This window comes from Schistocerca nitens, chromosome 8 (genome assembly GCF_023898315.1).
Source record: "Schistocerca nitens isolate TAMUIC-IGC-003100 chromosome 8, iqSchNite1.1, whole genome shotgun sequence".
Classification (NCBI taxonomy): Eukaryota; Metazoa; Arthropoda; class Insecta; order Orthoptera; family Acrididae; genus Schistocerca; species Schistocerca nitens.
This window is the reverse complement of record NC_064621.1, coordinates 376,309,661-376,337,632: the sequence shown is the minus strand read 5'-3', so window position 1 is coordinate 376,337,632 and position 27,972 is coordinate 376,309,661. Positions and strand designations below refer to the sequence as shown.

Sequence of the window (27,972 nt, the reverse complement as noted above, 5' to 3'; positions counted from 1 at the left end):
GCATTTTCAGTTTCATCCATGCTTGTAAAACCGCTGTCCTTTAAGGCCTGCTTTGAAATGTTTATACCACTTGTATGCCCTTGGTTCACGTAACAGGCTCACCAAAAGCAATTTTTGACATTTCTAAAAATTTCATACACTTCATTCCATTCATATAACAAAATTTAATACAGAATCTCTAATCTATATTTATACAAAACAAATTATCGTTGATGCTACCAAAACACATGTAACCTTTTTGACTGTTGACAACAGAGTAAATGCCCTATATGCATAACATTGTACACACACTTTTGAGACATGTTTACAAAGACAGTGACAAAAAGTAGTGCAAATCTGACTCATACAACACGCAAAATTATAAATTTCTGCTAACTTTTTAAACACTCTTCGTGTTGCAAAAATTTTAAGTTTCAATGCAGTCCTTCAAAGAAGACATCTGCCTTTTAGTAGAAACACAAAGTAAGAACAAGCCTCAAATTCTACAGATTGACTGCATTTTATGGGGTTAGTTTTAAGAATAGCAATAGAGGAACATACAATACATTCACATGAACAGGCATTCGGTTCTATGTTTGTAGTATAATCCTGACTTCCAGTCCTATCTTAATATCATTTACTCTATAATATTGTATTTCGGAAGAAGGTATCGTTTTTTGTATTCCTTATAGTGTTAATACATTTGTCTAAAAATGAACGCAGCCGAGACGTATCTGTACACGGCGTCGCCACAGATTTAAATCGTGCGCCGCGGCAGGGCCGGTACTGCGTTCTGAAACGGCCTGTAGAAGCGCCTTGTGACGTAGCTGGGTTGGCAGAGTGGGGACTCGCTAGCTCGCTCTTCAGTTTACCGACAGACTATATCGGCAGTTCTAAAAATAATTTATGGTCGGACAAAACAACACTAATTCCAAACGAAATGACCGGATTTGACCATCTTTAGTTGAGAAAACAAATTTTGTGTTTTAAAGCCACCACTGAGAGAAGCAGCATTATGTACGGGGTGAATCACCTAAAACTTGCACGGAAAATAATGCTGAAATGTACCGTTTTCATAGAATGGCGTGCTACCCAGGGGCTCGTATTGTTAGCGAGTCAACAGGTTGCATTAATACTTACAAATCTGTGCAAACATACATTTTCTTTTTTTTTTAATGGAACAATGCCTCTCGAAATTAACAAAGTGAAAGTATTGCGAGTCGTTTACGAGGTATCGTATTTTGAAAAGTTTCCACGCGGACACTTGTTTGTGCCATTCAACCTGTGTAGTTGCAAGGTACGATTATGTTGCTCTCAGTGTGCTTGTGTGTTCCTTGAGTGTACTGCAACATGCTAGTCAGTTAGTGTGTGACAGGCCAAGCAATAGGTCGTGAGCGCAGAAAAAGCCGACATGGCCATGTTGTATGGGGTGTGTAGGAAGAGTGTCGTAAGCTGTATGTAGCAAGATATCGCAACAGATGTCAACCATCTCGGTCTTTATTTGTCATCCTTTTCAGCCCGTTAGATGAAAGTGTTAGTCTAACACATAGCGTAATAGAAGGAAACAAGAGACGACAGAAGACGGGGATATTAACGTTCTCGGTGCTGTTGCAGTTGATCCGCACGTTATCTCCCGTGCGATCGGACGAGGAAATGACATGAGTCAGGCAAATGTCCTACTCATTCTCCATTCACATAGATTCCATCCCTGTAAATCTCTCTCCAACAAGAGCTGCATGGAAACGATTACCAGAATCGCGTTAACTTATGGGCACATTCCAGATGTATCATGTATCTTGTTTAGTGATGAAGGCACATTTACCTATCATGGCCAGGTAATCCGCGGAAACATGAACTACTAATCTGTTGACAATCCTCATTGGCTTCCTCAACGTGGAACGTCAGCGTTCACGGAGTGTAAACGTGTGGTATGGGATAGTGAACCATCAGGTCATACGTCCGTCATTCGTAGGCGGAACACTGAACGCGCACAAGTATCGCAGCCTCCCAACAGACCACCTTCCACAGATGCTGCGAGACGTTGCTCTGCAGACTAGGAGGAACCTGTTGTACCAATACGTTGGCTGTCCAGCCCATGGTACACGAAGCACTACACGACGTCTTCACGAATCGTTTCAAAATCGTTGGATTGGACGCAGTGGACCTATGCAACGGTCTATTCCCCTGAGTTGATGCCTGTAGACTTTTTTTCTGTGGGGAAAGCTGAAACACACACTCTACATACTATCTATATCCGATGATATGCAACGACGTTTTACTGCGGGCTGCTTGGACATCGCTGAAATGCTAGCATGCTTGCAGCAGTCGTTCCACACCAGACTGGAAACGTAAATTGTTGCTGCCGTTGGTTATTTTGAACAAAACCTGTCATGATCAGTTGTCTCTTAGTGGTCAGAATCCACATAACCAGCGTATGCGCTTGTGTTGTGTGTGCTACCACAGGTAATGTACAAGTGTCGGTGTGGAAACTTATCAAAATACGATATGTCGTAAATAACTGGCGCTAGAATCTTGCAACAAACTCCACTGACATTCTAATTTATCCTAATTTAGAGTCAATAGGCATTGCTTCATTTAAAAAAGTGCATGTTTGCACAAAAATACATTTTCTAAATATGACTACAAGCTTTTGATTGGCTAACAGTACGAGTCTCTGATTACCAATCCATTCTGTGAAAACAGCACAGAAATAGCGCTTTTAATTTTCACGATATTTGCGGATCATGTTTTAAGTGCTTCACCCTGTATATCAACTTCGCAACTATCTACGAAGCAGATGATGCAGAACCATCTATGAACTACTTCATACTCACAGAGTGGGTCTTATTTTATGGAAATTTATTTCTTTGGGGCGTAAAGATTAAATAGGAAAAAGCAGTAAAAATGTTCCACGAGCCATTCCTTAACGAAAATCTTAAGTTCTACCTACCGTGATGCAGTCGGACGTCAGCATGCAGGTCGAATCAGTACTTAGATGTCCCGAGAACTGGAAAAGAAGAAAACATCGTCAAGATACCAACACAGACATACAATGCAATCACAGAAGATATTAGATATATGCTTCCAAAATCCCTTCTCTTCTACAAATGTACCTGAGTGTATAATTAACCTGGAAAAGTAAAAGGAGCAATGATTTCAAACTTCAGAAAATTTGTAAGTACGAAATATTAATGGTCCATTAAAGTAATTTGTATACAGAAGAAAATGCAGTTTTACTTACACCAAAAGAAATATGTACCTACTAAATACAGAACGCCATTCCGTATACTTTAATGAGATATTAATAAATGTTTAGGTATCTTCTCGGTGTCGAAGTCTTACGAGCACAATTACCTCTTCCTAAATCGACCGTGGGTTTGAACAGGTCTGCCTACATTCTTCCACAAATGAATGCGTAATGAGTGAGTATTACAAACATAATCTTAATTCGAAAAAACAGACGCTGAATTACGCCCTTTTTACCTCTAATTTACTCCATTAGTAATTTTTGTTGGATTACATGGTCTGTCCAACGTTTCTACATTTCTTACACGTCTGTAAGCACAGCATAATGAAACTACATAATCCGACTACGCTCAGGAGTGATTTCGAAAACTCTTTTCGTAGATGGAGCTTGGGGCCTTCGTATGGGTCGTTGCGTTTAATGAAGGCGACATTTCGACGACGTCGAACCTCACCGTGAAGGTGACAAGGGAGCTGCTGAGAGACGGGGCGCATTAGACGCAACGACCCGGCGCGTAGGTCCGAAGCTCTGACATTTATCACTGACGTCGAGAATCGACGGGAAGGCGACGCCTGCAATGTGAAATCTGTTGCAGTGACTGCCATGCTTTACTGGTTCTGTCCCTTCGAGCCAGTTTAGGAAATACTGGTGACACGGAAACTGACTGTGTCATATTGATGAGTTAGATCAAACGATTGGAAGGCTAGAAACGGAGAGGACAACCTGATGCTTTATTATTTGTCACTGATGGTGAATTTGTATTGGTTAACTAGTGTTGTCGGCTTTCACAGTAAGGCCATTTAATGATTTAACAAGTGACAACGTGAATGTCTGTTTAACTATCTTGCTTTGTGTATATTAATGCGGCTATTAATCTTCTATTCTTCACTTCTATTCTTCACTTCCTCCAACCCTAACCTCCACACGACATTCCCGAAACATTAACATGTCTAAAGTACCCCACTCTTCATCGTGCGTTTCTAATTTCTCGTTAATCGCTACCTGTACTGGCAAAATAGCTAGTCCCGGAAGTTCTAACACATCTCCGAAGTATCTGCTTCTTCTGGAATGGATTACTGAAGAGGACCGCTGCAAACCGGTCGAAAAGTTTACAATTTAGCGGTTTTAGTAGTTACAATGACACGGCCTAATACCCAAAACTATTTTATTCAAAATGACACCGGCCGTGGAAGACTACTAACTTAGATTGACAAATACTTTTCCAACGTAACCAAGCGATTTTTCAACAACAAATTTTAATACATGTTCAACACACAGAATTTCAAGACATTCCAGTAGCACCTTTTAGGATTATTCAACTGTTAACGTTCCACATGTAAACTGTGCTGGGTCCCAGCACCTTCGTTTCCATATACTATTTCCTAAATGAACATCTATCAAATATCTTCTGCGACCTGAAACAAACTGGATTTGGGCTCGTCTGCTATTTATGGGATCAGAATTCCTTCTACTCTATCTGTGCAAGTGGTCTTTGTTAGCACGTTTCCAGTCTCGTGTCTTTGGCTCAAGCTCATCGTTCTCGTAATATTTGTCATTGTCTTGGAGCCAGGCAAAATATACGGAAGTCCAGGATTTGATCCCCAGTCGATCATAAGTTTTTTTTTTCTATCGCTTATCGCTTCTCTTACTTCTGGCAATGATTGATTTGTATGCAAATTGTCAAATTCTTCCGTGGGTGTGGATCTACGTCTAACTGGCTGGGTAAGTCAGTCCAAAGGAATAAGACAAGATTATACCATCTCCAGTAGGTCCACGCCCAGTAAAGAACTGCGATGCTGAAACCAAGCTTCCAGTGGCAATCTGTTTTACTTTAATTTTAGGTTTCTTGGCAAAAATCTGTTATGACTGACGTTCATTTCATATTTGTTCCGAATCTTCCTTACTTTCAGATTGAATAGTAGTAAAGTGAGAGTATATGTAATGGAATGCAGTCTCCTTGTAATAACTTTCTGAGGCTATGTCTGATTTCCATTAATCGATGTTGCATTATCTAATGGATACTGGTTGCAATAAGCTTCCAAGTGTTATACTGGAGCCGGCCGGGGTGGCCGAGCGGTTCTAGGCGCTACAGTCTGGAACCGCGTGACCGCTACGGTCGCAGGTTCGAATCCTGCCTCGGGCATGGATGTGTGGACGTCCTCAGGTTAGTTAGGTTTAAGTAGTTCTAAGTGCTAGGGGACTGATGACCTCAGAAGTTAAGTTCCATAGTGCACAGAGCCATTTCAACCATTAGTTATACTGGATTTATCTCAATAGTAACATATCTCCGATATCAGAAGAAAATTTGATTACGATTTAATCCTACACATGTTTACAACAGATGAACGTTATGCATACCATGAGATGCAGTAAAGTAGTGTTTCGACTATGGAATTAACGAATCGCGTTTGCAAACAGTTAACTTTCACATGTACTTTGCAGTGGTGGCAAAAAAAGAGTATTAACGATCTAGACAGGTTGTACGGCTCGTTTCACTTGCAGTAAACTGTGAAACCACAGCTCACCAAAGAAAAATATTTGTGTACAAAATGCTTTCATGATCCACCTTCCGATACCGTAATAGTGTATGGAATTTCAGTAGAGCAGCATTAAAAGTGAAAAGAGAAGTGTGCAAGTGGCAGCATGCATTTACACAGCTCACTGTGCAGTGTTGAAACATTTTCGATGTTTGTCTAAAGGTTAAAAGATCTGTCAACAGTCTGCCAACTATTGATTTCTAAAATATCAAACAGGTCACAATATTCAAACTTGTTTAGTACGTAACATATTGCTCCAGGGTCGTTTACATTGTGCCGTAAATCGCACTATGTTAGCTACTGCTATTTTAGAATAGCGATCGTTTCTTGTATTAAATACTGGAAATATTCGCATCCCTTTGCTGTAGGCCATTTCAGAAACTTTATGCGCTATAAACGCTCGTTTGGAACCAATTAAGCTAAATTAAGTCTTAGCTGGACAAAGGAACCAAACCAAGACGAAGGAAATCGAAAAAGTTCGGAGAGCAGCTCCATTTTTTTACTTTTTTTTTAATCGTGGAATAGAGAAGAATGTCTCGGATATTATACGCGAGTAGAAGCGGCAAACATTAAAACGAAGACGTTTTCCCGTTGGGGTACGATCTTTAAAAAAAAATTAATCTCCATCTTTCTCCCCCGAATGCGAAAATATTTTGTTGACGCCCATCTACAAAGGGAGAAATTAGCATCGTAATAAAATAAATTAGAACTCGTATAGAATGGCTTGAGTGTTCCTTTTGCCTGCAGCTTTTCAGAGTGGAACGGTAGAGAAATAGTCTGAAAATAATTCGATGAACCCTCTACCAGGCACTTTAATATGAACCACAGGGTAGTCTATAGATGCAGACATACTTGTCGCCCCAGCCGGCCATTGTACAAGAGGTGTTCAATAAGTACTGCAACACTTTTTTTTTTTCAGAAAGCACGGTGGTTTTATTCTGAATTCCTGTACAGCAAGTTACTGCCAACTTTTTTGGATACATAACCGTAATTCTCATCGTAATCTCTGTTCAATGCGAAGACCTTACGCCACCTAACTGGGAGGGCTTGTTCTCTACTGGTCGACGTCGGAGTCATCGTCTTCCTGCGTCCATAACCTCCCCACCGTCCATGTAATGCATCCCGCGGAGTGCCTCCTTCATTAGGCCAAACGGGAAGTCGGAAGGGACAGATGAGGGCTGTAGAGTGGATAAGGATGAGCAGTCCAGTGAAGTTTTGTGTGCTCCTCTTGGATGCACAGACCTATGTGATTCTTTGCGTTGTCGTGAAGAAGTTCGTTTGTATTTTTGTGACGACGAACACTCTCAAGTCGTTTCTGAAGTTTCCTGGGGGCAGCGCTACACAGTTCAGACCTGATCGCTGCACCATGAGGGAGGACATCAAGCAGAACAACCTCTTCTGAGTCTTTACCGGCTTTCAATGTTTTCTTCGGATGAGTGGGGCCTCTCGATGGATAGCCGTGTTTCCGATTCGAAGTGATAAAACCCTGTTTCATCGCCTGTGACGATGTTCGACATAAAAAAGTCACGATCAATCTCGTAACGCACAAGCAGCTTTCTCACCAGTGGTGTATCGTTCTCTTAATGGTCAGATGTTAGGCCGCGAGAAACTCAGCGGCATGTATCTTTGAGGACTCCAACTGGCGAAGTAGTGTGTCAGCAGTACCACCAGAGACGTCTAGTTGAGCAGCGAGGTATTCGACTGTGGTTCGTTGATCGCCTGGAATGAAAGTGTCCGCACATTCCAGCATTTCAGGAGTCACAGCTGTGTGCGGCCGAACGGGACGCGAAGATTGGTCAGGTTTGCGCGACCTTGTTGCGATTATGACAGACGCCTCATCCAACGACTCATCGTGCTTTTGTTCACTGCCAGGTTTCCGCAGAAATTCTGCTTTGGTTTTCCGCCAAAAGAAACTCGATGACAGTTCTCTGCGTGGAGCACACCTCGGCTACAGACCCCATTTTGAAGGCTACGTATAGCACCGCCACCTGTCGGAACTGAATGAAGCTATAGGGGCTAAAGCGGGAATATTATACGATGTCTCACAACACATCCCGCATTTTTGCAACCGAAACTGGCCAGGAAACAAAGTTATCCCATTACTTATTGAACGCCCCTCGTATTTCGTGTAACAGAGCTGCGTGGTATTGACTGCTCGCTCCGTGAAACTGTTTTCCTCGTATAACATTTCCAAAACCTAGTATGTGGCAAGTTGTATGCCGCTTGGCTCTTAAACTTGACTACAGTTTCTAATTCTTTCACTTGGAAAACCTGTCTTCTAATGTTCTCGAAGCACTGGAAAGGAAATAAAAAACCTACACTTGAAAGGTCTTTATGTAGTTTAGATATTATATCATTACCTTTTTCGCCTGAGTGACAATAATGAGTATTAGTGCTCTCCTGCGGCTGTAGGTGCACGTATATCACACATTGATTCATCTCATGTGCGTAATTTCGCTATGGAACGAAACGATGCTTCTAGATACGAGTATACGGGTACGACTCTTTCATTAGGTGTCGACCTACGATAGGAAGTGGATTTTGACGAAATGCTCATCCAGATGTAACATAATCCCTGACGACACACAATTTCGTCGTTGCACCAGAAAATTCGTCATGGCATCGTTATTCAAGGGGAACTGAAGTCAGTAATAATTGGATCTAAGAAGATTTATATTAGGTGCGAGGTTCTCAAAAAGAAAGTTACTCATTATTATGTCTCGTCAATCCGCGGTGATAGGTTACCAAGATCTTTAAGAGCAGCCTAATTGGAGAGATGATGATTACAAGTAAACCACTGAGAAATAGCTGTCACGGAGAGCATTGAAATCGAACAATCGGTGTTAACAACTTATAGAACTTCATGTTGATTATCGCCCACGGTTGCAGTAGCGCATTTGCGAACTGCACGCCTTCAAAAGTTGTTCAAAAAGTTTTATGCCACTTTATACTTAAAAAGTGACACTGATACGCGACAATATATTTGACGTCTCTTTAAATAACGGTCCGCGCGTTCAACTAGTCGTTCAATTCCTCCCCAAGAGAGATCCGTTCCATGGTCACGGAGCCATTCGAAAACCGGTGGGTGAACGTCCTCATAGTTGGACAATCTCTTTCCATCCATATGTTCTTTAAGCTTGCCGCAAACATGGAAATCACGTGGTGCAAGATCTGGAACTACCGATCAGCATCAAGCACTTTTATGCAGCTTCCTTGAGATTGTTGTAATCACTTCGCTGCAGCTGGACGTGAGATTGAATATGGTCCATACCCCGCCTGAACTTCACGGGGAGCTTGCGTGCGATGGAGACGTTTTGCCGACAAGACTCGTACTGCCCAGACTATTCCAACTTTGCAGTTGCGCCCCATTTTAGACGCATGCTGTGACGGTACCAGAACTGTAAGCAATGAATACAGAATAACAGTTCCCCACTCTTAATTACTTTGTAAAGTCGTTAGTAAATGTGATGATGCTAGGAACGTCTACATCCATCGATATATGATAAAATGAGCATTTAATAGCAAACTGAGGCAATTTACTTTTTTAATAATTGTCTCACCCGTACGAGGGTGATATAAAAAGAACGAATTATTTTTTAAAATCTATATATTTAAAAACGTTTACAAATCAACTTTATTCTCTTTAAAATACACTCCATTACAACTAATAGATTTGTCCCACCGGTGCTTCCACAGTTAGAAACATTTTTTGTAGTCAGCTTTAGAAATGGCTGACAGCACCTACCTCGTTTTTTTCTTGTCGTCTTCAATTTTATCAGATCCGTGTCCTTCCATGCCCCCGCCCCCCTTTCCATGCGAAGAAATAACAGAAAGTCGCACGGAGCTAGGTCAGGCGATACCCGGCTGGGTAACGGAAACGTGCAATTCTTAGCCGAAAACGGTGTACCAGAGATGGCTGTATATGCAGGTCCGGTGTCATGGTGGAAGAACCAGTCTCATGCCTCCTGCCGCAAATCTTTTTTTTTTTTTTAATGAAAGCTGTTACGCAATCTTCTTAAAACTTCTACATAAGAGGCTTGCTTCTTGACGGTCTGACCTGGAGTACAAACTCTGTATGAACTACGCCCTTGCCATCGAAAAAGCAAATCATTAACATTGTTTTGATTTGGCTTGAGGACCTTTTCTTTTCTTTTTCGGTGTGTCGATGACGTATTTCATTGGCTTGACTGTTACTCTGTTTCTGCGTCGTAACCATTGCACCATTACTCATGTATCACCAGTAATGACCTCGACAGAATATCTCGATGTCGCAAGCTGTTGTTTCAAAGCACGACAGGTTTCAACTCGACGTTTGTTTTGATTGTCACTCAGAAAGCGAGGAACAAACTTGGTGGCAACTCTTTTCATTCCCAAATTCTCCTCCTCGTTTTTTTCTTGCCTTCTTCAGTACTGTCAAATCGGTGTCCTATTATGCTCCTTTTCATACGTGGCAGTAATAAAAAGACGCACGGAGCTAGGTCAAGCGGGAAAGGTCAAGCGGGAAAGGTACGTGGGGCAAACTCTAGAATTTTTTCAATATTTTGGTGGATTCGGACGGTTGATGGACGTCCGGAACGAGTTTTGTCATCAATCGACATGTCGCCAGTTTTAAATCGAGCAAACCACTCGTACACTTGAGTTTTTCCCACAGCGTCATCTCTGTAAGCTGTTTTAAACATTAAAACAGCTTCAGCAGCATTTTTACCGAGTAGAAAACGGAACTTCACAGCTGCACGTTGTTCATTGAAATTTTACAAAATAAAAACGAAACAAGAACAAAACAGCGCTAGCAAAAACAATCACTGCAGATGAACAGAACAAGCCAGGTCCACATTTGAACTGGCAATGAGTTGCGCTACACACGCCTAGTGGCAGGAATGAGTACTACACAAGCTCCGCCCACGGAGTTTTTATGGGTACCCTCTCACATTAAGAGAAGTCTTCTTCTGAAATAGGCTAGCACATATCGGTAACCTCCTTATAACACCCTGTTTTTTTACGTGTGATGTTACCTGTCAACAGTAGACTATACAGTCAGAATATGCCAGAGATTAATTTCTCACTTACACTAACTGCGTATCTATTCTCGTTCGTTTATTTTCTAGTTTAACGTACTTTGTAAACTCGTCTACTCAGTGCCAGTTCTGCATACTTACCTACTGCCTCGCAACGGTATCCTTACCGAAAAAAAACAAGAAACAAATGTGTCTGTGTGTACGGAACCAGTAAGTCTACAGTACCACTAAAAGCAATGGAAACTCCACTGAGCAACGTCGTTGAGCTAATGTTGCTGTGACGTGATATTGCCGCCCCATTCTCATGCTTGAATGACTCGACACTACCATACGAAACATCGTAAAACGCTTTCAGGCTGACAAACAAATATTTCTCTATGCGTGCAGCAGGTTCTTAAAACACGGTCGTCTGCTAACACTTTCCGGGATGCGAATAATCGCCCAAGTTTACACTCGGCATTGGCCGCATTACCCGTCGACTCTAGCTGCCCCCAGCCTTCAAGGTTCTTCTCTCAGAAGCGGTGACAAGCACTCAGCAACATCGATTTGGTCCGAGTGGATCAACAATTCTGCCACCGAGTTATGAACGTACTGTAACTGTCGTAAGCATCATTCTACATACATTTACGCTCTATGAATGTCGTATTAAGCAGTGCGAAAGAAGTTAGCAGCAACTATCAACCTCAATATGAGCCATCTTCTTCATTTTCATAATTTCATCCATTTAAGACCAAGGGCATTCACTGTTTTGTACGTGCATAAATAGATTACGTGCCTCGAGGTTGCTGTGTTGCCTAGAAATCTCTCTGAATTCTATTGCCGTTACAATGAACCATCATAAACATGGATGGAATGCTTTTCTGAATATGATGTGTGGTACCGTCCTAAGATCGTGGTGCCACACCAGAGTCAGCAATGTGCATCTACACCACAAACATTAGCTATTTCTTGCTGCAGTCTGCAACGACAAATGGAAGAGGCTCATGAAGACACACCCTCCGCCGGCCCATGTGGCCGAGCGGTTCTAGGCCCTACAGTCTGGAACCGCGCGGCCGCTACGGTCGCAGGTTCGAATCCTGCCTCGGGCATGGATGTGTGTGATGTCCCCAGGTTAGGTAGGTTTAAATAGTTCTAAGTTCTAGGGAACTGATGACCTCAGATGTTAAGTCGCGTAGTGCTCAGGGCCATTTGAACATACCCTCCCTCTCAGCACAGCAATACCTCGCACGGAGGTCAATAAAGAGCAATAAGGAAGCTTTCTATCCCAGATCGTGGCCTCAGATGAAACAGTCAATATCAGTAGTACCAGTACAGCAGTTACTAGGTTTGGAGCTGTAATAAGAGGAAAACACTTAGGACTGAAAACAGTTTCACAGAGAGAGCAATCAATATCACGCAGCTCTGTTACACGAAATACGAGGAATGTTCTGGAACTAATGCGACAAATTAGCATGTACTGTTCCAAATACTTAACAGCGTGCTTCAAGAGAAAAGTTTGTGACTATGTGCACCACAGGATGTTTCAATAATCGAGGAAAGCTGTAAATTATCACGCACTCCTGTGGCAAAGTATTGTATGAAGTTAAGTAAATCTTTTTATCGTTCATGTAATACAGTGGAATAATGCAAATAAGTTATATAAAACTGCAACCAGTCATTTTTTTGAATAATTATGTTTTATTCCATGAACCAGTTTTCGAACCTTTTCAGGTTCATCGTCAGATGGTTTCTGGAAGTTAAATGATTGTTTCTGACAATGCTGGGCGCTGGCTTGCGACAGTATGGCCGGCTTTCTTCCGTTAGTGTCCATCTGTCTGCCTCCATTTTAATATCCAGTTGTTATATCACTAAATACACTTTCACACAAACTATATTAATTTACACACTGACAGCGAGATTTTGCCAGAATCCAGCATGCGCTTCACAACAGTTGTTCGGTAGCGAGCTCTGCTTCAGAGTCATATTATTGTACACGCTTCAAACGCATTGACAAGTTGATTTACTACTTTAGTAATGTACACTTTGGAGCGTATAAAGGGTATTCGAAGAAAGCTGCCGATCATAACTGGAAAGTAGATCCGACAAATGACACGGGCCATTACACTTGCATGAGCACTGACAGTGCCCAATGGTAGAGGCTGTCTGGTTGTTGGCGTTCATTACGACGGTGATGGGTACCAATATGTTCCAAAAATTCGTGCACGAAAATGTGATTTTTTCAGGGGGTCATATCTCGAATTTTACTGATTGCAAATGTTAGAGGTCAATTGTTTTGGATAGCCCTTGGCCTAGCGACCCTTTTTATACCTATCGGAAGAACGGGCATACTCTAGATATCTTACAGTACAGGATGGCTTACAAAAGCTCCATTTTTTCATGGACGCTACCTGAAGAAACACCGAAAAATCATGATTTTTGAGTACCAAAACTACCACTTGCGGGGATGGCCACTTCCATAATTTCTGTTAATGGCAGAACGTCCATATTTTTGCTGTATAGTCTTAGGTTAGTAGTCGCTGGGATGTTCGAAAGTTTTTTCGATATCATTATCTGTTAACGAGATCCACAGGTCCAAATTTACCGTCCTTAGAAACGTGAGACATGCACGTAACATCCGGTCTGAGGCGTAAATGTAGTTTTAACTGACATAGTTAACGTACGGAAAGTGTTCTAGGGTCATCGCAAGGATATCAAGGTCACTATACTATGTTTTCAGTAAGCATTTTTTATCAAATGGCTCTGAGCACTATGGGACTCAACTGCTGTGGTCATAAGTCCCCTAGAACTTAGAACTACTTAAACCTAACTAACCTAAGGACAGCACACAACACCCAGCCATCACGAGGCAGAGAAAATCCCGGACCCCGCCGGGAAACGAACCCGGGAACCCGGGCGTGGGAAGCGAGAACGCTACCGCACGACCACGAGATGCGGGCCATTTTTTATCAATAAAACTTTATGACGCGCTGTATCTGTGTAATGGGCACTTCACATCTATAAAAGTATCCTCAAAGTCGTACTGCAATGACCAAAAATTGCCAAAAAATAGTGCTGAAATACCCTAAAAGAACTTAAAATGTCTACTAAGAATTACATACAACTGGAAAGGCAGCAGATTCAGTAAAGTATTTCTAATAAAAATAATCTTACTCTTTTAAGGTTCCGGAATAGTTCCCCCCTTCCAGCAGGTAATGAGAAGTAGCAGAAATGAGGCGCGAAAAACTTAACATGAAGATTGATGGTCAGTGAGAGACAGTGGCAGTAAAATAGAAAGAGAGATGGATGGATACAGAAGCAGTGCGACCAAAAGACAGAGGAGACAGTGGATACGAAAAGTGCAAATGTCTGGCGATCGTACATATAAGCGAGAGAGCAGACTCTGGAAGTGGGATGTACTGTAAATCAAAAAGAGAAGATATATATAGCCAGTGTAGTGGGAGGGAGACGTTGTGTACGAAGGCTTCACTAAAAAGAGAGACTTAACTAAAAAGACAGACTGAATAAAAGGATTTCGAACGCTAGGGTGCTAATATGTTCGCCTGCCAAAACTTTCGGCGAAGAACGTGGAATGAGGTCTGGCGCAGCTGGTTCCCCACTTTTTATTTTACGTTCTTTTAGAGAGGAAACATGCACTTTTTTTCCGACATGAGAACATTTCTGCCGGTTTGCTATTGGCTATATTTCGTACTCCGTGATGCTGTCGCCAAACATAACACAACAGCCATCAGCCATACTATACGGATCGTTTCGATGTTGTACTGCCATCAGAACAAGATACGTCATTCCGTGTGAGCATCGTGAACAGTGTAATCGGGTCCAGCTATTTTACGCATTGTCGCTGAGCATTAACCTTGCACAAATACCACGAATTTGCGTCATACATCATCCGATTTTTAACTCCACGTACCTAAATAAACGTATTGCGCGTCATAGACTGGTTAAAGAGATCCAGTAGTAAGAGCCATCACACCTCTTACACTTGACCTTGATCCTTTAGATTTCTGCTTGGGAGGAAATTAAAAGGCTTTGTAGTACAGTACACCTAACGAAGACAAGCGTACGTTACAGGAGCTCGTGTCCTATATGTCAGAAAAGACGAGTTACTTGTGTTTAAACGCTATTGTGATTCTTTGAGTAGGATTTTCGAAGGACATGTGTTACGGCGTAAATTCGGGAACGGTAGAGAAGAGATGGCTGTGAGAAGACGTCAGACAATCGTATGCTGACCGACCCTTCTCCAGGACGACAACGCGACAGCAGCTGCCCCTATGTGAAGAAGACTTCAGCGCCGTGACCGACTGGAGTCGCCACAGTCGAATAGCAGCTTCAAGAGTAGGTACTTGTAGCAGCGACTTAGGATTGTTTGTACTGAAGACGAATGCTTATTTTGTATGTCGCCCTTTGCTTGCGACCCATCTGTGTAATTGAGAAAGTTAAGTATTGGATATTTTATTTTTTTAAATAAAAGTCATTAATGCGATTTTTTTTATTGTTTGTCTGGTGAACCAATAAGGCTGGCTTCCTAGACCCCATGTATTTGACAATGAGCATGGAGACATAACAATACGAGAATGAGTGGAAACCACTTTGAGCACCTCGTGCAGTGTCGACAGAATAGCTCACATCTGAACAAGTGTATGTTTCCGGACACACTTCCACACCACGCACTTTTCTAATTTTCGCTTGTACGATTTCCTATAACAATATAACATATTTTTTCAAAACATGCTCTGTATAAATGCAAACACTGCGTAGCAGTCACGATGAACAGTGCAGTCATTAAGATGAGCATTAATGTGGCAATTAATTTTATCAGCCGAACAATAACTATACTGAAATAATGTTTGTTTGCGCTGTGTCCGTATATGCACGTATCAAAACTAAAAGTCGATTGGAAGCGACCCACGGAAATACTTTCTGCACAGGTCGCAAGCTGCGGATGGGTTAACGAACCCTGTGAGAGACCAATCGGCACAGTGGACGACGATGTTCCGGTGCGTGTACACCTCCGCACATCCAGCCTGGTTGTCCGAAGGAAATCGCGTGTCTTCCTGACGTTAAGGTCGCGGTAAGAGGTTCCCCGCTCTGCATTCGCACAATGCCTTTACTACCAGCGCACGTCTGTGGCCACTTCCCTTCTGTATAATCGGTGTATTATTTGCTAATCGACTAGTTCAGTGGCCCCTTGCCGAATATGCACCATGTTCATATGCCCAAGGTCGACATTTCCGTCTTCATCATCATCATCATCATCATCACTAGTGATACATCACCTGTTTCTGAGCCGGCCGGAGTGGCCGTGCGGTTCTAGGCGCTACAGTCTGGAACCGAGCGAAAGCTACGGTCGCAGGTTCGAATCCTGCCTCGGGCATGGATGTGTGTGATGTCCTTAGGTTAATTAGGTTTAATTAGTTCTTAGTTCTAGGCGACTCATGACCTCAGAAGTTAAGTCGCATAGTGCTCAGAGCCATTTGAACCTATTTCTGAGCCTTGGCCTTAAGTAGGATATCTTGCATTGTTTCCTTTTAGTCCCGTACTGCTGCGATTCTGACTCTAATTCTAATTTTTATTATTTGCCTCCCTCGGCTTTGGTTTTTCAATCCTCCTGGTTCCTTCAGGGACTATGTTAAATATCGTCTTAATAATTCTGTCATTAGCTCTCAGTATATGTGCCGCCCATACCAGTGTTTTAATCTTAATGAAACTGACGATGCCTCTTTCACTATCCCATAATTCATAATTCTAGCTCCTCCATTCACCATTTCATCCTCTGGCCCAATAGTTTGTCTGAAGATCTTTCTTTCCAATGCGCCAACCTCCTTTAATGGAATTTCGTGAGTATAGTTTTCAGCATCGTGTGTTAGGAATGGCCTTAATAGAACTTTACACATTACAACTTCACTTTTTCTGGAGAGCAACTTAGGTTTCAGTTGTGTTCTGAGGCATTGGCAGTATCTGTCAGCAGACAATATTCGTTTCACGATCTTGCTGGCCTTCGGTTGCATCCATACAGCCAGACCATAAAAGTTTCTCAACTACTTCAATTACAAGATGAATAATTCAAAATACCAAATATAAAACGTCTTAGAATAATATTGAAATAAATACACCTTTAGTCAGCTGATTTCAGTCCATGCGAAAGAGCACCTTCACTCAGGTACATTGTTCTTACTTTTATTTCTGGTCCAAGGGAAGTTAAAACTACGTGCCATATAAAATCTACATGAATCAGTTTCAGTGAATGGGGGTTCATTAGGATACTCTTTTTTAGTTACAGGCATATGTCAGTTTTCCCTTTCTTTATCTATTGATTCATCTTTCTAGCAATCTCGTCAGGACGAAGACGTCCAGTGACGAAGTTTACTCGGGATATCAGGTGAGTAAACTGATCGATGCTACAGTTTTCTTGTTGCCATCTACTAACTTAGTCTGTCAAACAGCATACTACTTATATAAGTATGGCATTCCGATATTAACAGTTTTCAGTCTGTACTAAGCATCTGCATGCAAGAACTTGTTATTAGAACAAATACAGTTCATGTCAAGGAATTCGTTTACCGTACGTTTTGTAAAGGGACTCTTTATCGTGTATCTGTGGTCGCATATGACAGTGGGTACAGAACATCACCTGTGACACAGGAACGTTACGCGTAACAGTCCCCTTGATGCCGATAGAAAATGGTAAACTTTGTTCCATCATCTGGTTTATTTCTCTCCCTGTATATTTCTTCCTTTTCCACGAAATATATCATCACAGATCTAGAATGCCGTCAGACCTATTAGTGTGTCCTATATGACATAGATGCAAAGACCTTTCCTCATCTCTTGCACATGTTATGACTATATATATCTAACAAGTAAGGTAAGAAAGAATTTATGTCTCTGGGGATCTTTGACATCAATTGTTCGTACAAAAACTTCATAATTAAAACAGCAAAGATCTTAGTCAAGTTTATGAGAATATTTTCTTATTTTAATATACGGATAAACTCGACAAGAAAGTAATTTAGAGAATTTGTGGGCTCTTTCAGTGGCACTGGGAACTAAGCTTCACGCAAGCCTTCTTGCATGTAAGCTATGTATCTCTGTAGGATTAGCACGTAAGCATTGGAAGTTCTCACACACACTGCTAAACTAATAAGTTAAACTGTAAGTGTCCGGTACAAGAAATGAGTTGATCGATCGTTGCCTCTCTGCTCTTGCCAGTGACTTAACGGAAGTACTCAGAGATGAAATCTCACACTTTGTTGAAAAGCGTGCCCTTACATGGATTCGCAGCTCTAGCTGCAGGATGGGAAGCTGTAGGCAGACGAGGGAAAAAAAGGGGAGAGGGAGGAAGACAATTAATCGTGAATGATTATCAAGGTTTAGGAGAATTAGACGTTACTCTTGTAATAAATGAGTCACAATTTTAATCTAAATTACAAGAAATTAGCACCGTAAAATTAAATTAAAAGCAAGAATATGAAGCACCCGGTAACTCAGAGCCGCGAAACCATACAAGGTCAGCTTTCCCCAGCGGGTAATCGCCTTTCCGACTCCGAGATCCTCGCTCATGTCCGTCGTGGCATTTACGGCCACGTAGGGGAACTTGATGGATGCGCCGATGTGAACTGTCTGTAAGAGAGTAAAATGTAAAACACATTTCAGCAGGAAGCTAATAAAGGCTTTTTCTTTTGTCTTTAAACCAGCAAATGCTCAATGCAGGGAACCATGAACGTAAATTGAACGAAATGAGAAACAGGAGACACTTTAGGGGATGAACCGAAATGACAAGGGACAATCGCTTCGTAATCAGTTATTAAATTTTAAACAGACATTAGTTACCCATAAAAGTCCAGTGACCGCGGACCAATATTTAGGCACGTAGACAGTTAAGATAAATGTCTTAAAATATCACATTCTTGCAAAACCACATGCTGGGTTCAGATTCTTTCGACGGTTACTCTAACTCCTAAAGTTATCAATGAAGCGACTGAGCCGTTCTGTAGTATCGTTCCTCGGTTTGAACTTTTACCCACAGCAAGAATTACGTTGTACAACCGCTGAGAGTGAAGTGTTGAGAACACCCTATCTTCCACGAACACATTGAGTAATTTGAGACTTTCGAGGTAGCTCAGAGGCGCATGTGGGCTGAGTACTGTAATACAACAGCTGAGAAAATATTTCCCAATGTGTACAGGTGATTTCACTTAGAAATACTGCACATGAAGGTAGTTACAACGTCTTGTAGAGTTCATACTTCCTCTTATAACTTGACAGAATACTGTCGCCTAACTACGAAGGAATCGCTGATTTCCAGTTGAATACCTAATTAACAGAATTTTAGTAGACATATGAAAGCATAACAGGTAGCATTTGTGAAACGGTTTACAGATCTAAAGGTGATGATGAACACTAAATTAGGATTACTTAATTTTATGTGTAAAGAGTTTACGTATGATGCAACAAAAGATGCTCATATTAATTTTCGCACAAAGCAAACTAAAGCTTAGAATTTTCTTACTTTTTTGCACGTGTTAATTTTTTTTAATGCGCAGACCACTCTAGGGATGAAAAAGAGCATTAATGTGTTCTTCACCATATAGGTTTCAATCCTGAATCTGTAGTCTGCATGTAACTAATCTACCACTGTGGTTGATGGTAGAAACTTTTCTACAGCGCTGTTAGGACTTTTTAGCTAATTTACTCATACGACTGGTTTCGAGTCATTCGATCTACATACAAAGTTGCCCTCTATAATCCGGATCAGCCAGCATCACACTGGAAAATATCTGTAGGTGGAAATCAGTCGAAAATTGACCAACAGGGGGACACCGTATCGTTGGTAATGTCATAAATAATTCTGCGACATCAACCACACCCTAAACAGCCAGAACAAATCCTTAATTACGATGATAGTGTGTAAAAAAATAAAAAGGACTTAAAGTGGCAGCGGATTTTTTTATATTCGTTCCTTAATTACTTCAGCTGCACTCTCGGGCGTGTAAACAAGATGAACCAACGTTATAATCTGCTACTGTAAGAAGGAGACTGGAAATTAATTTCATCGCATGCTTTTTTTTTTAATGTAAGGAAACTGAATTTTTATTTGTGCCCAGATTCTAGAAGTATTATTGTATATTTCAGACAAAAAATTAACGTCTACCTTTATACTCATTTTTAAGACATTTCCTTTGTTCCAGTTTACTTTCTTCATCATTACACTCTAGAAGGTCTGCGATTTAGCCACGTGTGGCTGCTATAAGTTTTCCAGTGGACCCAACACGTTTCCATTGAAACAGCGAAAAACCACGTTTATTTTCTTTCACTACAGAATCTGATAAAGTGGAGCTGGTTTCCATGAAACTGTCTTTCAAGTTTTGCTTTTGGAGTCTAAATCCTGAGTACAACTGTTCAAAACTACGTACTATATAAACAAGAGGCAGGACCAATACCCTTCTCATCCACTATGGTTACAACATCTATAACACACTTTCTCCATGTCATTAAGTGAACAATGGGAATGCAAAAAGTGTGTTGCACCTTATTATGACAGGCCACGTAACTTATATTCACTGCTGCCCTACACTTTAAAGTGACACATATATTGACACTATTTTTCAACGTAGTCACCAAGGCTCTGTAAACAACTATCAGAACGGTCGTCCAGTAGTTCTATTCCTCGACGACAGAAATCCGTTGTTTGGTCAGGGAGCCATTAGAGAACTGCTTCGTGAAGGTCCTCGTCGTCGGAAAACCTGCGGTTACTGTGAATCAGTTCCTCGACTGCCTCGACATTTTCGTCTGTGGTCGATGTTGATGGTCTTCCTTCCTGATCAGAATCATCCGGATCTGTTCGACGTTGGCCAAATTGTTGCCGGCCTTGCCGCAGTGATAACAACGGTTCCCCTCAGATCACCGGAAGTTCAGCCCTGTCGGGTTGGGCTAGGACTTGGGTGGGTGACTATCCAGTCTGCCGAGGGCTATTGGCAAGCTGGGTGCAGTCAGCCCTTGTGAGGCAAACTGAGGAGCTACTTGACTGAGAAGTAGCGGCTCTGGTTTCAGAAACTGACATACAGCCGGGAGACCGGTGTGCTGACCACATGCCCCTCCATATCCCAATCCAGTGACGCCTGTGGGTGAGGATGACACGGCGGCCTGTCGGTACCTCTGGGCCTTCATGGCCTGTGCGGGAGGGAAGAAATTTTTGCCACCACTCCATTACGAAAATACATTTGGTCCATTTACCGCCAGGATCTAACGGTGAATCTGTGTGCAATATGGACGTTTTGCCAAAAGCAGTCACTCACTGTGAAGCATCTGTTATCCGTACCGCAATATAACTCTGTCTGCAGATATCAGGAACATGTATTCTCTTCTGAGAACGCGTCGCTCTTTTTAACGCTGTTCTTAGCGTGGGTTAACATGTGTAATGTAATTTTTGAAGTCTTCCCATATCACGGATTCAATGATCCGCTGGTCTCCGTAAGATGTGTCAAGAGTTATCAACAATAGGTAGTTTTCCCCGTCTGTTTAGTATTTTATTTCCGTGGACACGTTAGTCTTGTACTTGAAACCTCCATGACCCCAAGACACGTTAGAGAATAATGCTCATGTCATTCCCGTCTGAAACGAAACGTAGAAATTCGCTTCTGCTTTCAACTTTCTATCGTCCACGTCATTATTTTTTCCGCAGTAGTTACAACAGAATGAAAGCCGTAACAGTTTATTTGAAACACTTTAATCTCGCGAAACCAATCTGACTACATTTTAGTTAATGCCATAATTTTTCTGTCAGTTATGTTACTCTTGTCGTGAGAGATCTATTGCATAACCTCCTGCCCGTTAATCGATTGCTATTTAGCCGGCCGAAGCGGCCGTGCGGTTCTAGGCGCTGCAGTCTGGAACAGCGAGACCGCTACGGTAGCAGGTTCGAATCCTGCCTCGGGCATGGATGTGTGTGATGTCCTTAGGTTAGTTACGTTTAACTAGTTCTAGGGGACTAATGACCTCAGAAGTTGAGTCCCATAGTGCTCAGAGCCATTTGAACCATTTTGATTGCTATGTACGGATTTTCTCCGTCGGCTTTGAAAGATTAGGTACTAAATGTAGTCAGCCCAATCCCGCTCAAATAAATCATATACATTAGAGCAGATCCGAATGCGAATATTTTAATGCCAGCAACGATAAACTACGCTATAAGTGGGTGCCACAGGGGTGTTATGGGACCATTGCTTTTCACAATATATATATAAATGACCTAGTAGATGGTGTTGGAAGTTCCATGCGGCTTTTCGCGGATGATGCTGTAGTATACAGAGAACTTGCAGCATTAGAAAATTGCAGTGAAATGCAGGAAGATCTGCAGCGGATAGGCACGTCGTGCAGGGAGTGGCAAATGACCCTTAACATAGACAAATGTAATGTATTGCGAATACATAGAAAGAAGGATCCTTTATTGAATGATTATATGAAAGCGGAACAAGCACTAGTAGCAGTTACTTCTGTAAAATATCTGGGAGTATGCGTACGGAACGATTTGAAGTGGAATGATCATATAAAATTGTTGGTAAGGCGGCTGCCAGGTTGAGATTCATTGGGAGAGTCTTTAGAAAATGTAGTCCATCAACAACGGAGGTGGCTTACAAAACACTCGTTCGACCTATACTTGAGTATTGCTCATCAGTGTGGGGTCCGTACCAGGTCGGGTTGACAGAGGAGATAGAGAAGATCCAAAGAAGAGCTGCGCGTTTCGTCACAGGGTTATTTGGTAAGCGTGATAGCGCTGCGGAGATGTTTAGCAAACTCAAGCGGCAGACTCTGCACGAGAGGCGGTCTGCATCGCGGTGTAGCTTGCTGTCCAGGTTTCGAGAGGGTGCGTTTCTGGATGAGGTATCGAATATATTGCTTCCCCCTACTTATACCTCCCGAGGAGATCACGAATGAAAAATTAGAGAGATTCGAGCGCGCACGGAGGTTTTCCGGCGGTCGTTCTTCCCGCTAACCATACGCGACTGGAACAGGAGAGGGAGGTAATGACAGTGGCACGTAAAGTGCCCTCCGCCACACACCGTTGGGTGGCTTGCGGAGTATAAATGTAGATTAAGTTCGAAATGCGGAACATGTAGTCAGTTTTGTGGAACCTAATGTCTTCAGTAGTGAGTTTTCGTTGTAGTTACGTGTTTGGTGATTAGTATACACCTTGCTACATAATGACAAGGGATCAGCAAAGTAATGAAAATGGAAGAGACTTGTTACTCGAGCGATGATAACGTATGAGACCGTCCATGACACTGCTTAAGAAACGAGCCAAGTATTACAACTAAGTTAAATTTAGTTGAATTCAGAACGATTTCCCAAAAATATATAGTGTGTGGCTGGTTGACAATAACTTGTCACATAACTATACTCATGAGAATGTCTACTTTCACTGGTGACGTGATGCACTACATACGATTGTGACATCGACGGCTCAATTAAACGCCGGTGTCGAGAAACATGTTCTAGGAATCGATTTCAAGATACGGTAGTCAGGAAACTCAGTGGTTTATGTTAACCGAACTGTCTTTCAGACCGTGCGAATCATGACATGATAAGATTGAAGATAATAGTCACTAACCAGGTGTTGGTGAATTTCTTCTGCGCCATTACTACATAAATATCCGACGTTACATCATGCCTCGGTTTTCAGTATGACACAGATCTGTAGCTGGCTGGGTGAAGTGCTAGAAGGGCGGCGGTATATCAAACATAGTGAAGCGTTATGCAATAAATGTATAGGACCGTACGCTGCTGTACATGAATTTTCCAGCTTAACGTTTCCAGTCAGTACTCCGTACGCGAGCGTGGAATATTCTTCGCGAAATGTGGAACTTCGGATAATGAATACATTAAGAAAGTTAACTGATATTCACGTTAGAAACATAGCTTTTTTCGTCTTCGGTTGCAGTACAATGAACACAGAATGGATTCGTAAACTTTATTTTCGCAGTGGCAAGTATTTGCACAAGTGTATTGGGTCGTGTACCGAAGAAGGTGTCCTGCCAAACGTCATAAAAAACTGACTTCTTTGTTTGAAGTTTTTTTAATCACTTCAAAAAGTAGATCGTAAATTATCTCCGAAAGTCCAGAGAAAGCAGTGGTCCCCGGAAATATGGAAAACTATCTGTCCACCTCTATGGTCTACTAATTACACCCATAAACTGTGAGATGTCGGAAAGTTATGGCTAATCCCTAATTATCTAGTAACTCGATGGAGATGTTTACAGGTTCTTTACAACCATATGACCATTAACACCATAAAATGCAACTGTAAGTATTAATTAATTAAAGTTTAATTACTATCGTTTTGTAGTGTCTCAATATGTACTAAAGCCTGGCGCTCACGTGGAGATTAGTTACCGTTAAAGACATAGAAATTAATTAATTTCCGCTGGTTTCTGTGTGATATATCATAACCAATATGTAATAATGGGGTCTGATGAGCTGTTGGTGCAGGCGCGGTCAGTGGTTCACCACCCTAAGTAATATAAAACTGATTAAAGTTTCCACTGATGTCCGCCAGCACTGATCTCCCTCAAAGGAATTGACAACGGAGAAACAGGAAAAAAAAATAGTGAAGTGCATGATTGATAGTCGAGAAGTCGTAGGATCGAATCCCGCTTGGACCACGGATTTCTGCCTTTCGCCTAGAACTAATTTCTCTGTGACCTGAATATATGGCACACACGATGCACGGTTCGGATTTCACGGAGGTCTCCTTTCCCCCGCTGGATATCTGGAGTAGGTTAGGAACACGAATGTCTCCGAAATGGTGTCCAATAGAAAGAGTAGCACCAGGCCACGGAACCACACGAAATTAATATTACGAGGGCCATTCGGAAAGTAAGGTCCGATCGGTTTCGAAATGGAAACAATAGCGAAAATCAGAAATGTTTTATTTTCACCAGTTTCCTAAACCTTCCAGCTTCTTCTCTACATAGTCGCCACTCCAAGTAAGACCACTGTCGTAGCTTTGTACAACCCTCGTTATAGAGGGCAGCCAGCTATGCTTTCGCCACTTCTGTACCTTGATCTGCAGCTCGTTGTCTGTGCCAAAATGTTGTCTTCACAGCCAGCGGTTAGCGTGAACGGAGATGAATATCAGAGGGAGCCAAGTTCGGGCTCTATGGTCGGTGATCATTTATCTTCAAACAGGCTGCAGCGCCGTGTTCATTGCCCCTAGATTGTGCGGCCGAGAATTGTCACGAAAAAGGAAATGCATGAGAGGTACGTTATATGGCGTTGTATGAAATCGAGCGAAGTCTCACAGTTGGCATCCATACTTGGCGGCAGACGCTATCCTTCTGGGCATGTTTACGTGCTCACTCCGTTTTCAGAAGTAAGAAGAGCGACGTGCCGCGGTCGACAGGCATGCTCGAGAAACTGCCCACCACATTACATTACATTTATCGTTTTCCGTGGATCCCTTGAAGAGGATGTGGAAAGAGTCAAAGAGTCATTTTTTTTGTACAATTCTAATGCAGACAGGGCTATGAGCTATAATCATTGTGAAGAAATCCATTGATAGAGTAGAAGGAGTTGGCCAACAGGAAGTTCTTTAATTCACTCTGAAACCGATCTTTATCACTTACAAGACCTATGATATGCTCTGGTACGTTATTGAATATATGATTACCCATGTATTTGACTCCTTTTTGTGCTAATGTTAAGCTTGTATAGTTCTTATACAGATTGTTTTTGGTTCTGGTATTACAATCATGTTTTGCGCTATTTTGTGTAAAAACAGACATGTTGGAAATGACAGAGGACATCAATGAGTATATATAGTGAGAAGTAGTAGTTAGAATACCAAGTTTCTTAAAGAGGTCTCCGCATGATGATCTAGGACTGACACCAGATATAATTCTAATGACTCATTTCTGAATTTTGAAAATGTTCTCTTTGTGAGAGGAGTTTCCCCAAAAGATGATTCCATAACTCATTAGTGAATGGAAGTAGGCCGAATAAACTAACTTCTTCATTTTTAAATCACCTGTTTCTGGAATCATGCGTACTGCAGATGTAGCTGAACTAAGGCGATTCATTAAGTCTAGAGTGTGAGTTTTCCAATTTAGGTTGTAGTTAATTTGTAGCCCAAAAAATTTGACTCTGTCTACAGGTTTAATTTCATTGTTTGAATACTATACTAATAGGGTCAGGTATTCTTTGTGAGGTACTAAACTGTATGCGCTGGGTCTTGTCAAAATTCAGTGATAATCCATTTGCTGTGAACCACCCATTGATGCTTACAAATATTTCATTAGCTGATTGCTCAGTGAGATCACGGGTACTGTTTTTTATACCAATACTTCTGCAAATAAGACAAAATTTGCATTTTGTGACACTGCATATGGAAGATCATTAATATGTAATAGGTACAACAAGGGACCTAAAATAGAGCCCTGTGGCACCCCTTGTCTGATGGTTTCATATTTTGAATGACTGTTGTTATGTGGAAAGCCTGATACAGACACACACTGTTGCCAATTAAAATGATAATATGGGAAAAAAATGGCTCAAATGGCTCTGAGCACTATGGGACTTAACTTCTGAGGTCATCAGGCCCCTAGAACTTAGAACTACTTAAACCTAACTAACCTAAGGACAACACACACATCCATGCCCGAGGCAGGATTCGAACCTGCGACCGTAGCGGTCGCGCGGTTCCAGACTGTAGCGCCTAGAACCGTAGGATGAGAACCATGAGCCTGCTACTCCTGTTATCCCATAATATTTTAACTTTTGTATAAGGATATCATGCTTAACACAATCAAAAGCTTTAGTGAGATCACAGAATATTCCAAGTGGTAATAACTTTTGATTTATTGATTCTAATATATCATCTGTAAAAGTGAATATAGCTTGATCAGATGTCAATCCTTTCCAAAATCCAAACTAATTGTGAATGAGAATATTTTTCTGTACTAAGTGTTTAGAAAGTCTATTGCACTTACCCCTTTTAAACATTTTAGAAAATATTGACAATAATGAAATGGGACAGTAGTTTTCCACTGATGATTTGTCTCCTTTTTGTGTAATGATTTGACACTAGCATATTTAATCCTATCTGGAAAAGTACCACTGTGGAGGTATTCATTTCATAATTAACTCAGTATGTCATAAAGTTCTGAGGAGCAACATTTTATTATAGTAGTGCTGATTTCATTATAGCCACTGGAAAATTTGTTTTTAAGAGAGCTAATAATATTAGAAATCTCTTTTGGTGAAGTAGGTTATGGTTGAATTTGGTCAGACTTCTGCAGAAATGCATTTTTAAATATTTTAAAGCTGTCTTCTGAGGAACAATGCAAACCTAATTTTCTGAAAGGAAATAGTTGTTGAATGTGTCGGCAATTTTGGAGGTATCTCTGATCAGTTTATTATTTACATTTAACATAATTTCCTCATTTGCCTGATCAGTTTTTCCTGTTTCTCTTTTTACTATTTTTTCTTGAAAATAAATACATTTTGAGGTTCTGATTACTTTGTTTAGAATTTTACAATATAATTTGTAATGTGATTTAGCTCTGTAGTCATCTTTTTCCCTTGACATTAAGTACTGTCTTTTTTTTGTTTTGCAATATACTTTTATTCCATTTGTAATCCAAGGCTTTGAGACATTTAACCTATTTGATTTGATTACTTTCTTAGGGCAGCAGTTTTCAATGTGACCTACGACTGTATTAGAGAAACAGTTGCATTTTTCATCTATCCCGTGTGAATTGTATATATCTTTCCAGTCTGTATTCGTCAAACAGATTTTTATACCTAACTGTTTCATTTATTATTCGTGTAGTTTCCGAGTTCCTATTATTAATTGAATCAGACCCCTCTATATTAAAGGTAAGCAACTGGGCATCATGATCTGAAAGGCCATTAAATATTGGATTTATACTATGATTTGCTGATGTGGTAGTTCTATGAAAATGTTATCAATAGCAGTGCTGCTGGTACCCATAACCCTGGTTGTAAACTGTACTAAGGGAGTGTCATTATAAGAAGTGGTAAGAGACTCTAGTATGGATCTTGAGTGACTATCCTCCAGAAAATTTAAATTAAAATCACCGTTTAGTATGAGTTCATTATTTTTAGAAGTTAAGAAATTTAATACTGCATCAAGCTGTTTAGTGAATAGCTGGAAATTACCAGTTGGAGCCCTGAATATTGTGCCTAT

General features: G+C 41.3%; 1 protein-coding gene across 1 annotated transcript in view; it reads right to left on the bottom strand.

Moving 5' to 3' along the window:
• Positions 1 to 27,972, bottom strand: part of LOC126198603 (uncharacterized) — a 126,837-nt gene that overhangs the window by 79,810 nt on the left and 19,055 nt on the right. The window contains exon 2 of the mRNA XM_049935055.1: positions 2,930 to 2,986. Coding sequence (XP_049791012.1) covers positions 2,930 to 2,986 — 57 coding nt within the window. The remainder of the gene's footprint in view (positions 1 to 2,929; positions 2,987 to 27,972) is intronic.